At 33.1% G+C, this 15,495-nt stretch overlaps 1 protein-coding gene across 6 annotated transcripts in view; it reads right to left on the bottom strand.

Annotated features, from left to right (window-relative positions):
• The window catches only part of LOC112495972 (protein REDUCED CHLOROPLAST COVERAGE 3-like), a 109,838-nt gene extending 100,789 nt beyond the window's left edge, over window positions 1-9,049 (bottom strand). For 4 of the 6 annotated variants that reach the window (XM_052444632.1, XM_052444633.1, XM_052444634.1 and 1 more), the window contains exons 1-19: window positions 8,889-9,049; window positions 8,562-8,664; window positions 8,392-8,453; window positions 8,155-8,247; window positions 7,928-8,000; window positions 5,712-6,062; window positions 5,488-5,549; window positions 5,134-5,265; window positions 4,957-4,998; window positions 4,318-4,851; window positions 3,515-3,666; window positions 2,123-2,633; window positions 1,932-1,994; window positions 1,744-1,845; window positions 1,077-1,391; window positions 907-999; window positions 696-797; window positions 496-600; window positions 13-146 (exon numbers count right to left, since the gene is read on the bottom strand). In XM_052444632.1, coding sequence (XP_052300592.1) covers window positions 13-146; window positions 496-600; window positions 696-797; window positions 907-999; window positions 1,077-1,391; window positions 1,744-1,845; window positions 1,932-1,994; window positions 2,123-2,633; window positions 3,515-3,666; window positions 4,318-4,851; window positions 4,957-4,998; window positions 5,134-5,265; window positions 5,488-5,549; window positions 5,712-6,062; window positions 7,928-8,000; window positions 8,155-8,247; window positions 8,392-8,453; window positions 8,562-8,631 — 2,996 coding nt within the window. In that variant the 5' untranslated portion in view covers window positions 8,632-8,664; window positions 8,889-9,049. The remainder of the gene's footprint in view (window positions 1-12; window positions 147-495; window positions 601-695; window positions 798-906; window positions 1,000-1,076; window positions 1,392-1,743; window positions 1,846-1,931; window positions 1,995-2,122; window positions 2,634-3,514; window positions 3,667-4,317; window positions 4,852-4,956; window positions 4,999-5,133; window positions 5,266-5,487; window positions 5,550-5,711; window positions 6,063-7,927; window positions 8,001-8,154; window positions 8,248-8,391; window positions 8,454-8,561; window positions 8,665-8,888) is intronic. The other 2 variants (XM_052444629.1, XM_052444630.1) reach the window with 2 other exon arrangements.
• Between the last annotated feature and the right edge of the window lie 6,446 nt (window positions 9,050-15,495).

Here is a 15,495-nt window from a genome sequence, read left to right as displayed (position 1 = left end):
AGTGCTACTTACTTAAGAGCCAATTCAATGTGTTGAAGGCGATAATAGAAAACTGAAAGATCCCCATAGCTTTTCATTGTATCTGGATGGTCAAGACCAAGTTCCCTCTCATTAATATCCAATGCCTTCTGCTGATATATAGTTGCCTAAAATGAAGAAGAAGATATCTTGAGTACATACGAACGCTATTCTAACACTCAGACGCAGATGCCATTAGACCAAATGCCAGAACATAAGAACCATGAACGTGTTTGATTTAGTTAAAATATATAATCTGATATCAAAATTATGCTAATGCCTGTCCATGTAATTCCTAAGTCCAGAAAATTATAATTCCTAATGCATATCTTTATACAAGACCATAAAAACAAGCCATAACACAGTTTCAAATCAAATGTCCCACTGAATGAGAACCTCCGTACAGAAGGACGTTATAATTATACTCGACTTAGAATCACCAAGTTAACACTGAAATACAACTGAAGATTGTCGTACCTGATTAAAGTCTCCAGTATGGTAGAGAACTACAGCTAGAAGACTGTAAGCACTTGCAGTAGTCCGATGGTAGGGACCACAAACAGCTATCATCCTTGCCAGTGCCTTCCAATGCAAGTAATACATCATATGAGATCAAGAGATGCCTTATTATGAAAAGAATAATGTAATTCTTACGTATAGATCGAGTGGGTTATTACCTTTGTCCCATAATTTACAGCATCTTCTAGTTTTCCTTTATCAAGGGCAATTTTGGATGACTCTAATAAAGTCCGTCCATCCGCTGAAGTGCAACCTACATGCTGTAGAATGCCATAAAAATAGCACAATTACATTCAATTTACAAATGAGTGACTCATTGAGAATGTAAAAACTAAATCAAAACACAATTAAGAGAGAAAATAGTCTCACCTTGCACACAGGAACCATGCTGACAATATCATCTCTCGTGAATGGGTTTGGGCATTCCATATCATAATCTCTTGGAACCAACTCCAACCCAACCTGGGTAAAGTTTACAAGCAAAATTCAAGCTTTGAAAATAATCCGCTGCCAAAGGAACCGAAAAGACAGTACCTTACCTTATGGCAAAGCCCACGTAGAATTGAAATCTTTCTCAAATGCTGAAACTCGTCTTTCAGGTACCAACCAAATCTTCTGCCAAGAAATGTTCGTAGCCACTGCAATCTAAGGATATGATCTTCATTCAAGCTTTGGTCATCTTCCATCTCACAACAGCCAAATAAGAAATTTAGGGAAGAAGCTATAGCTGCAGATAGGTCTGATAAATAGTCAACAGATGCAATGACTCCTTTAAGTACATGCTTGAACGCTCGAGTAACCATCTCATGAATACAAAGTGATTGTATGTGAGGAAGCTTCTCTGCAAGTTCAACCTGAATTTGTAAATGGGATTAGAACCAACAGAAGAAGAATACCAGGCTTTCAAGTATTAGCATGTCAATTTCTCAAAATATTGTATGTCACACAACATACAGTAATATCTAAAGACGACAATAATTCAATATCTTGGAAAAGTTCACCATGTCAAAAATTCTATCATGTAGTACAATTTTCAAAAAGGAACATTGATAATTCAATCCAGAAAGACTTGGGGAGATTGTTTACATATAGAAAGATAACTTAGGGGCTTTGTTTACATAAAGAAAGACAACATTTGTTTATTCCGATTTCCACGGGTGAATAGGTTGCATGTCTGAGAGAGAAAGAGAGGGAGAAATTCCTCACCACGCGACCTAAAGAGCGCATTTGTAGTCCCCTTAAATGCATAAAGTCTGTCAGTGTGCGGCCATCAACCGGAGAAAGTTCAAGTGATCCAAAGTCTGTTACCTAATAAAGAATGCAAATTAGTCCATAAACCATCCCCACACGTCTAAATTGGCTGCAACAAAGGCCCTAAATAAATTAAATAGTACCAGCTTTGGTAAAGCAATGTCATCATAATATTTGTATGTCATTTTCATAAGCTCATCCACTGCCTGCACAAGAAATTAATTTTACCAGTCATTCCTTATGAAAATAAAACAAACCAAATTTACCATAATGAAAACACAAAAAGTAGCAAACTTTACAGTTGAAATACAAAACAAAATTGAGATTTTGCAACCTTTGAATGAAGGCCAGTGCCAGTTTCTTTCAATCGCAAGAAGGATTCTTCAGAAATTAGTTTTTTCAATTCCATCTCACAATTGAGCTCGCCATTGCTTTGCTGTCTGCCATTAGTTCCCACATTCATGCTGCACGGTCCATTGTCATCTTCGTTAGCCTCATTATTGCTACCAACAAGGTTAGGTCTGTTCTCCCTCTTCTTCAAAAATTTAAATTGCTTCCCAAGACCTTTGACAGCATGTTCAGTCTCAATATCATCCCCAGACCTCGTTGACTTGGTATCTGTTGGGGTTTCCTGCTTTTGTAGATGTTGCACCCAACAAGAACCAAGTTCCCATCTAATAGATCTTTCTGACGCAGTTGGCTCCAGCTCTAGCTTTGCTATACTCTGTTTAATAACTCTTCGTACAAGACTTCTAAGAGCTTCTGAATTATCCAAATTGCACAGAGGTGACTGGTCTCCTCTAGCTGACTCAGCACTGAAAGACTTCTGAAGTACAAGCCTTAAGCTGCAATAAATAGTTTACCCTGTCAGAACAACTTAAATGGAGAAAGATATAAGAGTATACGAAACAAAGGCAGAATCCACCAAAGAAGGTCTAAATACTTTCTGAAATAGCACAATCCAAAAAGCTGATGACCTATTTCAGCAACTGAGCATCCACTGTAATTATACTTCCCTTTATCCTTTATTTGAACATCATCAACGATGTCTGTTGGTTATTTTGTTAATATAACAATTACAAACCAATGTCAAGGCACATAACTATAAACACTCAACCATTATTGTGAAAGCCATGACTTAATGTTTCCTGCAACCACTCGTTATTTTTTAGGTGGTCTACAACTATGCAGAGGTGAAGCATCCCCATACAGTGAAGAATCTCATACATATTTTAATGGAGGAAAAGCCATTTTCTGGTCCATAGGATGCTGAAAGAGGAGTACATATCCCTAACTAGATATCAGCTTTCTTTTCTTTGGCCTATTCATAAACTTAACACTTGAAGAAAACCTGGTTTAGAAATCTGACATCAACTCCCCTTAAGAGTTCAGACACCTACTGATTAGATCCCATCTAAACAGGAAGAAAAAGGAGCAGGTGCTATCCTTTCTTAAGAATCCCCAACACCAGCATTTCAATCCTGTTCTATCTGGTAAAAATAAGGAGAATAACAATGCTCTGCATCATGAATTCAACTGTGATAGACACTAAGCAAAGAAGCTCGTACCAGTTAGCATTTCTAAGATATCTTGCAGAATAGCTTAAAACGGTTAGTGGTTGAAAGATAATTTTTCATATCTTACAGCCATTCTCCATCTGTAGATTTCCTAGTCTTTGTGTGCTAAGAGGAATCGACAGAGGAAGCATTGTGTTACAATTTCAGACCTGTTAATATTAAGAGAATTAGCTCCTCCATCAGGTTGATCTTCAATTTCAATATCTTGTGTGCCAAACTTCTCCGTCACATCACCAACAACCTTTACTACGGCGGTGTATCCACAGTGTCTTACAATGACGGTACCCAATGAGGAGGTATCCTGCCAAAAACTATATTGTTTCAGTTCTCTTTATAACAAAATCTTTGAAACTAAAATAAAAGAAAGAGAAAAAGAAAAGGAAGATAAATCTAGATATTTCAAGAAAATTTTATTTCAAGATCTACCATGCTGAAAACTTTAGCAATTGTATCACTAGTTGATATAATACAAGCATGCCCAACCAAGGTTAATAGGCTTCCCCAAAAAGGGTTGATGACATTAAGCTGGAGCAAACTACAAGTAGAAAATCAGAGGGATATGGATAAAATGGGTAGAAAGACCTGCTATCAAGTGATTTCAACAGAATAGGGAGTCACCAAACAGAATGGCAACATAAGATTCATGAAGCTAAACCAGATATATAAGGTTAGTAACGAGTAGTGATTCTTAGGAAAGAACCTAAAATTGACTTTCTTGTGCATTCATAAATGTGTAGAAAGAGAGAATGAAGAGGATGGGTATTTTAGGCCATCATCAAATGCTAGATATCAGATAAAGAGTGAAACATCTTAATCCGACAGAAAAATCACTCCCTGACAAAGGTAGAGCTATATTATTCCGCCCACGTAAGTAATTTCAGCTGTGATGAATGTCTTTTATGTGTGTGGTCTGTGAACGTAAGCATAAGAAGTAAAGGAGAAATCGACTTACGTGAACAACTACACTCTCATCTGCAGTAACACCTTTTAGTAAATTCCTTTGAGCAACTTCTGCAGTAGACGTACCAGATAACTGATTTCCTTTAATAGGAACCTCAGACTTCAAGCTTGCATCTACTGTATCACGTTTTACTGTAATGGACAAGTCTCCCACACGATCTTCATGCAAGATTGCCCCCTTTTGGACATTGATTGTATCTTGAGTGTGTAAATTTGAATCAATGAGACGGCGTATTGATCCAACAGCTTTAAAAATTGAGACATCAACAAATTGGTTATGAAGCAAAAAGGCCTTCCGATCTCTAACCACCCTCTCCTCTTCAGTTTTGCAAGGAAGCCTAGCCAGTATAGCAAATTCCGTCGCCCACGGTCGTAAATCACGTTCTCCATCTCTTCCCTGGCCTCCGCCATTGCCACCCCAATTCTCATCTTCTGCCGGTAGGCATGGGAAATTTGATGGAGACTCAGCAACAGATGGAGGTACAAGCCATGTATTAACTCGAAATCCATAGGGAAGATTACCAAACTGAAGAAGGATATTGAATATACTATATCAGTAAAATCAAGTTAAAATCACATTTGAATTGGAATTTGAATTGGTAATAAACTATGTCAGCACAGAAATTGTTACCTTATTATGTTCAACAAAAGCTTTCATTAGGGATTCATATGCCTGCATCACGCATAATGACCATAATTATTAACAAAACAATTGATGGGTAAGCTAATTGAATTTATGGAGGAAAAAAAGATGCATTCAGGTAAAAAAGAAAAAAATAATCTGTAGATTCAACTATTGAGTACCCACATTGGCAAAAGCTCGACTGAGATTTTGCAGAAGATCCACCAGGGAGTTGCTTTGGAAAAACTGCTTGCCCAAAGTATAGAACCCTTTTACTGATGCAACTACTTGTATAAGCTTTCCATTGCAGATTTTTATCTGTAAGCACAAAATACAGTTTCCCGCACTTTCAAATACTCACATTACTTACAAAGACATGAAAATAATCCATGCATTCTTATTAATTAGCAGACAATGATTATTAAATCTTTAACACTCATTGGCCAATTCATCAGCAAAAATAACGAGTTGAATAACTCTACAATTAATTAGTCCATAAACAACAAACAACAATAATCAGAACTTTATATTAAATGGCACCTGAATTTCAAAATAATCACCGTCGCGCTTGTCTCCTTCTTTGCGTTCACATTTTCTCAAATCTTCAAAATCAAAATTATTAAAAATTAAAATCAATAAACAAATTTCATATTCAAATAAATCACATATATTTATATCATTTTCCTCTTTCTTTTCTTTTTTTTTTTTTTTTGATCAACCATGTAAGAAACGAAGACAAATAAATAAATGAACATTAGGCTTACTTAAGATGGGGGGAGTGAGGTGAGAGAAAGAGAAGAAGTCATAAAACTCGGAGAGTTTCGGCGTCGGGTGAATGGCCGCCATGTCCAGACTCGGAGAAACCGCCGATGAAACTGGCGATGACGTGGCGCGGGGCCCGCTTCGGTTATCTGCTGCTGCTGTTGCTGCTCCATCAGACAGAGCGGCAGAGTTTGGTGAAGGTTGGTGGGGCCTACTGCCGTTCTTTTTGGCACATGACTCTGACGATGGCGGCAATCGGGAGTTTCTGGACTTGGAGAACCGTGTGGTGCACGCGACGATGTCGAGAAGCCGCCGCAGGTGTGCCACGGCCTGAGATTCCTCGGTGTAGTCCTCTGCCAAGGACAGCGCCAAAAATGTAAATAACAAGGAATTGCCGGGCAAAGGTTTTTTCTTTTATTATTTTAGTTCTTTCAATTAAATATTAACTTAATTATAAGTAGAAAATAATTATAAGCACTAAACTATTCGTCAAACTTATTTTTAAAAATATTTTTTATAATTAAAATACTTCTAGATTAAATTATAATTATAAAGACTAAAAAATAATAAAAAAATAAAATTTTCACTCTATAAATAAGTCTTTACATATAATTTTATTAAACTCTAATCATATTAATTATTCACGATAAAATTATTAATTCTAACCTTCTTACTTCTGTTTACATTTCTACCAACTAATATTTTTTTAATAGATTAAAATTTATGGCTGGTTGAAAATTAGGATCATAAAGCGACAAATCGTTTTCATATTGAATTGACTGTTCAATTAAGTATGCTTGACTAGAAAAATAAAAAATAAAAAAATTTGAATAGCAACTAGAAAAAGTTTGGTAAGGGTAGTAAAACAAACTTCAGAAACATGGCTAGCTTATTGAAGTTATAGGGACGACTCTTTCTTATAACAATTCTAATCTACTAATTCTAAAACTTGTTTTATTTTTTTTCTTTTCTATGGTGTACTCTTGTTTTATTTTTATTTGTTCTTTTATATGGTGTATTTTCAAATAAAAGTTGAACTCTTTTGACAATGTGGTAAAAAACATCAGTTGTTATTTCATGAAGTCAAATAATTGTAATAGAGAATGATTCCATTTATATAATTAATTTTTACTGATTATATAATGAAGTGATGCACCCAATCTAAGGCGGCAGTTGTATAAAAATATATATAGCGGACAAAAAACAAAATGCTCTCAAGTTGCCCTTATTTATGCCTTAAAAAAAATTTCCACAAGTGTATAGATTCATTGTAATCTCCGACCCATTCAAAATATTTCTTTATTGCCTAAAACAGTCAAAACCCAAAAAAAAAAAAATCATCATTCTTGTTTTTTTCCTATTTTTACCTTTTAAGGGATGTATTATATTGACCAGAAATATGAACAAGTTTTCTGATTTAAGCAAATCTTCAATATCTATATCATAAATTTAATTGATAAAGAGAGATTCTGGAGAAATAGAATAAAATAATAAACATGGAGCAATAAAAAGGAATTATTGTTTTTTGTGTAATAAATGGAAAATAATAATCTTTCTTTTTTCTTGGTTTGCACGAGTGAGATGAGGGGGTGAGTAAGAGCATCTATGAAGCGGGCAAGGGACGAGATGCTTGCATTTTTAAGTACCCCCTCAAGATTGGCAAAATTTTGTCATTTAATGATTAAACTAATAAATAATAATGGTCGCAGATATGAGCTGCGTATAATGTAACTTTTGAAATTTCCGAAGTTTAGGCCAGTTACTTAAATGCACGTTATTATTGTACTTTTGAGACAGCTTCCACTTTTACTTGAAATGACAAGGACAGCTGAGTCCAAAATGTACAGCTCTAAAAAGCATGGTAACGTTCCGAGTGTGCAGGACTAAGTGGACTGCATCAAATTGGTTTTTTTTTTTAATGTTAAAAAATAAAATACTGTCATTTATTTATTTATGTATTTAGTCAATTAATATAGTCAATAATTTTTTTCACTTTAATCTGTCTTTTTCACTAATATTAAAAAAATAATTTCGAATTAAAAAATCTTACAAACATACAATAAAATGAATATAGTTTACTGAAATAGTATGGCAATGAATGCACAACTAAAAAGATTTAAATGTTAATAATTAAAAATGACAAATAAAATGAGACCCACATCCACATGCATGAGATTTTTTTAATTCAGAAAATTTGACACGAGAGGGCTTCACCTACCTTCAACCATTCTGAGCAAACATGGCTTCAGAGTAACAACCTCTACTCTATCATTCAGTCTCTGCCCCCTGACCTGATCAAAAAATAATAATAATAATGCATTAATATCATAAAGAAATAAACAGATAAAAATAAGGTGGGAAAAAAAAAGTATCTACTGTTTAATATCATTATTCATAATCATATATAATAAAAAAAAGGGGGGAGAGATAATAAAATATATGTACCTCGTGAGAGAGAGAATAATTTGTGAGGTGGCAAGTTTCTACATTGGAAGCCAACAATTTTTTCACATCAAGTATCTTGTCAGTGGAGATGCCCTTTGAGCAAATTTCAATCAAACAAAAAAAAAGGATGATTAATTAATAATTCATTTATATTTATAAAGTTTTACAAAACAATATCCTAATCGTAGCTGGTGAGGGCAAAACAAGAAAGTATTAATAATAAGTATAAATGTATACCTTGAGAATAACTTGTGATTCATATGGGGTGATGATTGTGATATCAAGAACACTGGGCACTACTGCACAACAAAAGAATCTATGAACATAAGGAAGCTAGAAAGCGGAAGCACTTTACAAAAAGCACTTTCCAATGAAAGAAGTGAATAAAAAGGATTAACAATTCAAACCTTTCTCTTCTTTCTTCTTCTTGTCCGCCTTGGCTTTATTGGACTTGCCTCTTCCAGACCTTGGAGCCATATTAATCTTCCCTTCCCTCAAAAGCAGCTTATACTTTTAGGACACAAATTCAAGAACCCAATTTCAACAACACTAACACTAATCGTGAATTAATAATAATAATAATAATAAGGCACTGTCGATGAACCATGCGAAGAGAGTAAAAGAAAGGAAGAGCGGCCAGGAGGGAGAGGAAAAAGAGCTTATTTAGAAGCACTTTTAAAAGGAGAGCTAGCTAGCTAGATAGATGATAAGATAAGGGTTTTGGATGGGTTTACCCCTTGGGAGGATTGGTAAGCAATCCTAGCCTCACCTTGTTGATTTCCTCTTCTCTTTTTCTCTTGCTCTCTCTCTCTCTCTCTTTTTTTTTTTTTTTTTTTTAATATATCAAATTTTTTTTCAAATGATAAATGTGATGTCGCCTTATTATTATAGGAGCAAGAGAGATGACTGAAGAGCCCCTCTTTTGCCGTTGCCCACCATCCATGCGCGAAAACAACAACAGCAAAAGTGGGGGCCAGCGACAACGGAGAAGCATCAACCGTCGAATGCTTGCCACGTGGCACCCGATTGTGGGCCGCAGCCACTTTTGTTTTATTACTCGTCGGGACCTTCATTTTCTTCCCTTCGTTTTGCCCACCCGTTGCTGTTTTCAGCCGTCACTTGCTGACTTGTTAATTTTTTTTTTTCTCCCTTCTTTTTACATATTAAGTAAGTTGAATTTCATCCCAAACACATAATAGTTCAAATTCATTTACCAAAAAAGAAAAAAAAGTCAATTACTGGAGACAGTGAATCAAACATGATTACATTCTTCAATTTCTTTGATAAATAATTTGGGGACTTCAATTTTTTTTTTTTGAATTTTCACATGTACAAATAAATTATAATTTAAAGTCTACTGAAAATCTAGATACATAGATTTGTAGCGAAGCCTGCTGGAAGTCTATTTGCTTGGAAGATAAATTTATAATATACCCAAAAATTTACTCTCATAATTATTAGAGAGATATTTATTCTATTTAAAAATGATTACTCCTGTATAGGACTTGGACTCGAGACAATTTGAAAATTAAGAATATGATTGATGGCCGTATATGTGTAGTGTTGTCATTATTAAATTAAATTATCTTAAGACTGCTAGGTTGGGAGCATTATTACAGACAAAGTGATGGAGGGAAGATTCTGGAGCATTTGCGGAGAGATTTTGTTGAATAAGTGATTTTGTCACATTTTTCACGGTAGGTAGCGCCTCTCCTGTAGTAGCCAATGTCGTCATCATAAAATTGTGGCGAGCAAGTGCGTGTGCAAAATGTTCATCGCCCATTTGTGAATTAGATCAATCGAAGTTAGCGTTCACATTTTTATGTAGCAGGTTTGATTTTTTTTTCTTTTTTTTTTCTCCACAACCAAATGAAATGTCTTTTCGAAAACACTGTGAATATATACATCATATTAAGCTGTCGATTCGGTAGCGTTTATTACCACAGTAATAATCTTCTAAAATATCCAACTGTGCTGTGTTTAATCGAATAAAAGAAAACGAATGTGAAAAAAATGTTTAATGTTAGCAAGGTTAGGTGCGAATTCATTAGTCAAGTCCTTTTTTCAACCCACACCAACCCACGATTGAATGGAAATGCAGCGAATCATCACATAACCTATACGCTAAAACTCTTCCCATTAAATATTTTTCTACTTTGAGATTCAAGTTGCAATCATAAATTAGCTCCACGTGTACAAATTCATCAAATCTTTCCCCAGCCACCATTATTGTTTGTATTACTGTCATTATTATTACTATTTATAATTGGGAGACTTTCAATTTGTCCTTACTAAAATCAATAATACTATTTAACCCCTACTTTTTTTCATAATATTAAAAAACTCCCTTGATACAAAAAATTTAAAAGAAAAAAAGGATAAATGAGTTATTTATTTAATAATTTATCTTGAAAATATAAAATAAATATTTATTATAAAAAAAACATTGTATTATTATTTTTTTTCACACCGAAAGGTGTGTTTTTTATTTTTAATTCTTAAATTTTTAGCTTATTTTTTATTTATTTAATTTATAATAAATATAAATAAAAATTTATTTAAAAATAAAAGTAATGCTATAAGTTTATGTTGCCGGAAATTATTAACTATTTTAATAAGAGAAAATTAGCAATCTTCCTTTATAATCCAACTCCCAACAGTCGTTGCCCATCATTCTCACTTGCCAGCCTCGTAATTGTAAAGCACAGAGAATCTCGAACCTCTCACATTCAAAATCGACTGCCCCCGTTGTGGTAATTTATATAACGCTAGATTTAGTTAGAAAAATAAAATAAAATAAAACGGGCAGAGTTTATATTCTAATTAGTTTAGTTTATTATTTATTTGGTATATGTCTTTAAATTAGCGCATTAATCATAGTTGAACGAAAACTTATGTTTCTAATTTAATAGCCTAATTGTTATCCTTTTATAAGCAAATCGTATACGTTACGGAGCATATTTTTATACTTGTTGTGGTTATTATATATGTGTATGTGTTGTCGCATCCATGCACGTGTGTGTTTAAAAGCACCACATTTATTCGAATATAAAGAAAATAAAAGGAAAAAAGAAACTATACTTACATAATGTGTGAAAATAAAATTAATAAATTATATAAGGTTATACGATATACCTACCTTGGAGTTGTTCTAAAATAAAGTACGAACCACAACCACATATGTAAAGTGATAAATAATAAAATGTACGGTATAATTTTAATCGTGTAGTTATGAAAGCGTATTCAACCTTAAAGTGGTTCCAACGTAACCAAACTCATTATATAATTTTAAATAATAAGAGTTGTATAATATATGACATAAAGCACGGCATTGTCAAATTAATCCTACTTCAAAACCATTTATAACGTGTTAGCATAATAAAGTCACGTGTACAATGGCTCGTCATGTGTGCAAAGAAGCAAGTTGTTTACTAAAGTCGAAAAATTGTACTTGTACCGTACATTGAGGCTCATTAATTTATTGTACGCAAAAATTGAAACTGTTGGGCATTGATTGATAAAATAAATACAACGAAATACTAGCTGTTGTACACATCATAAGAGGGCGGCGAATCCAGTTGATAAAGCAGTTCAATTTTTTTTTTTTTATCTTGTAATTTCGGTGCATTCTATGTAATTAAATTCAAAACAAATTCTAGCTCTTCTGTCATGGCTTAGATGTAGAGAGTTAGCATATCGTCTTATGCTTCTTGTCCGATCTCCATACTATGATAATTTCAATTTGGAAAGGGTTCTGATTTTATATTAACTAGTTAATTGTTTTGATGGTTGCTTATTATTGGCACCATTTGAACACTTAATTTAATTAATTAAATGATTATCAAAACTATCAAAAGATTCAAAACCGAGTGGCAAAAAAAAAAAAAAAAAAAACATCCATGACGAGGGAAGAATTTTATTGATTATGAACATTATAATATGTTACATTAGTTCATGCCAAATCATGTTATATATATTTTTTTAAATTAATTTGTTCTAATTACGGTAATTCATCAACAATACTATACTTAAGTAGTTTTTTTTTTTTTTAAATCTTAACTCATGTAACATTTTACGTGTCAGTCATCCACTAATTGGTCTAAATCAACATAGTAATGATGAATAATAAAATTAACTACACCTTACACTTGATAATTCACCCACTTAGTACGTGCTAACTAAATACATTTATTCAGGGTTGAAATTAGTTTTATATCCAATAACATAGATGACTAATTTTGTATGTTTAAGTTGAAACAAAAACAAACATATCAGAAAACTGAGTCACTGGACACAACCCATCTTTGTTTAATGCTATAAACAAGCAAATTTTGGGGTTTAAGTTGATGTAACAATCCTTGCAGTGTGGGTGTGTCTACAGACTAATTAAAAGCTTTGAATAAAAATCTTCCCTTTTAGAACATTACAAGTAGAACATGTACTTATAAATTGTCATTTTCACACATTTACAATGTTCTACTTATAATATTATAAAAGCACGTTTACGGCATTTAAAATAGAGTCACGGATTAAACCCAACGTATATATTATATATATATAGGGTTGTCTATAAAAAGTAGAGAGTGGGAGCAACAATTTTTTGACTTTAAACATGATGCCACCACTGGAATATTAATGTGTTATTCTCGTCCAGTAATTTTTTCACGTGTCACCAGACGGCATATATTGCTGCTGGCGACTGGGACGCAGAAGAAAAATAATTGAGATGCCCCGAAAGTGAAAAATTATTCAAAGTTCAAACCGGGGTCTTGATTCTATATTAATTTTTCTTCTTCTCTGAGGACCACATCGCACGATGATTAAAACTACAGTCATATGAAGGACGAGAAAAAAAGGTCCGATGTGTCCATTGGTCCGATTGAATCTACCTTAATTTATAGGATATTTACTCGAACTTAAAGGGTCAAGAGTTGTGCTAGAGCTCTAAGGAATAGGGTTGGTAAAATCTCGGGTCTGGATCGGGTTTGGACTTGCCTAGGATTGACCCGGATCGATACAACTGCTGTCCGGACCCAAGTCCCTGCTCAATTTTTCCACATTCACTCATTCAGGCTGGATCAAGCTGGCGTCTCTGGACATGAATTTTTTATCTAGGCTTCCCTTACCCGGATAGAAACTGAAAAAAGAAAATGTAACAGTGCAAAAATGTAAATTTCTAACCCACCTAAATCCATTCAGTCTCCAATTTAAACTCATCCAATATCTACTAAATATTTAAATTCACCAAATGACATCTAACATTGATAAGTTCAATTTAGTAGCACAATAATCAGTAAAAAATCCAACATTCATGAGTTTATACTTACAATACTATATGAAAATTTCAAAATATCTAACAATTGACAAAATAGTTCATAACAAATTCTTGAGTACTTAAAATAATCAAATAACAACTTCATGTGCTGTTCACAGCTGTGGCCCATCATCGTATGAAATTACCTCTTCTCTAGCAAAAATCTCATCTTCTAGAACTCTACCTAATAATAAAAATGACATAGTAAGATTCAAAATCATGTTAAGCAAACAAATACTACTATACTATAATTCAAATAATACTTTCATCATTTTTCTAAATGAGCTAGAAAAATTATTGAAAGGGAAAATTAAGAAGTCAAAAATCAATACCTTGTGACTGTGACGGCAAAACGATGGCGGCTAAGAAGGCAACAATAGTGATAGCAGGAAAGTTAATTGTTGATTAACACTAAAAAGTGTATATTTATTAAAGATAAAATTATCAGTTTTTCACTTATAGTATTGATTGATGTGTTCATTATTTCTAAATTATCTTAATACTTCTTAATAAATTTTTATGTAAAATTAATTCGCAATATGTTAATTTTTATATTGTAAATATTTTAGGAATAAAGAGAGAATTGAAACTAAAAGCGGAAAATAAAAAAGAATTATTGGAGCCATTTAAAATGCATTATCGAGGAGATGTAATTAATAAAAAAATAAAAGTGAGCAAGCATGCTCGTGATAGTGAGGTAGTCATTTTACCACTTGATCATCACACTTCTCTATGTAATATATATACTAAAAAAAAATGTGTTCCTTGCTTAGGAGAGGAAGAATGGAGGTGGACAGTGTAGAGAAGCAAAGAGAGGAAGCTGAGATTAAGGCTTAAATTTTTTTTTTCTTTTGTGTAGTTTATTCTCTTATAAAATATTTAAGCAGTCTGTTAAATAAAATAAGTGTTTTATTTTTTAATATGAGTGATTAATTTTCTAAGTTGAGGTGAAATGTGAAGCTCAAGTGCACAAAATATTGAATTAATTACTCTTTCAAATGAGTTTCAAAGTTTATTTTATTAGTTTGTATTTTTTTCTTTATCGATTTCTTTTATATCATATTAATTTATAAATCTAGATCTTCTTGGATTTATATAGTATTTTGACATAATGTTGACACCCTAATATAATTATGACACATTGAGTACTTGATCTTATATTTATCCACATTACCGGTGAGCTAAGAATCAAATAGCATAATAATTAACTGGCAAATGAAATACAAAATACAAATATGAGAGAGTGTTATAACTGTAATTTGAAACTCAAGAGTGGATTCCGTAACCTTGGTAATTTTTATATTGATTCCTATTAATTTCTTTTTCTAACAATTAGTTTTTGTCCAATAATTGACTACTAGATTTTAAATTTCCTATGATTCAACCTCAAACTTATCAAGTTATATTTTAACTAAAAACTTATACCCGAGAATAATAACACTTTTGATACGTGTCAGTTGCAAAAATTGGCTATAGGCTATACTTTGTGAGTTGTGACAGTGATAGTGGAGATGGAGCAAAGCCAAGCGCCAAGCCCAATAGTTGACAATTGAGAAGAGATGATGCTCGCATGGGGAGATTTGTTGAGGCATAGCAGCTGATAGCGCAACTTTTGTTTGTTTAACGATAGTTTAAGGATTTAGGGCAATGTTCAGGCTAATTTGTGTGTGTGTGTGTGTGTGTGTGTGTGTGTATATATATATATGTATGTATGTATGTATGTATGTATGTATGTATGTATGTATGTATGTATGTATGTATATATGTATATTACATATTTTTTTTAAAAAAGGTTCAAATCTCAGTTTTAGGTTTTTAGTGTCATGCCCGGAAATGTCTGGGTATTGAATTTCAATACCTGAAATTGCTTTTATCCATACCGGATTGCCCGAGTCGAGGCTGGATCCTATCCGAACGGATTTTATTACCACCCCATTAAGAAATCATGCCTGATTATGTTCAGGTTAGGGTCAGGGTCTTATCAAAAAGTCTTGACTCAACATTTGACTAGATTAATTTTTAAAATT

Source organism: Citrus sinensis, chromosome 7 (genome assembly GCF_022201045.2).
Source record: "Citrus sinensis cultivar Valencia sweet orange chromosome 7, DVS_A1.0, whole genome shotgun sequence".
Lineage (NCBI taxonomy): Eukaryota > Viridiplantae > Streptophyta > Magnoliopsida > Sapindales > Rutaceae > Citrus > Citrus sinensis.
The sequence above is the reverse complement of the archived record's forward strand: the minus strand, read 5'-3'. Positions and strand labels throughout refer to the sequence as shown.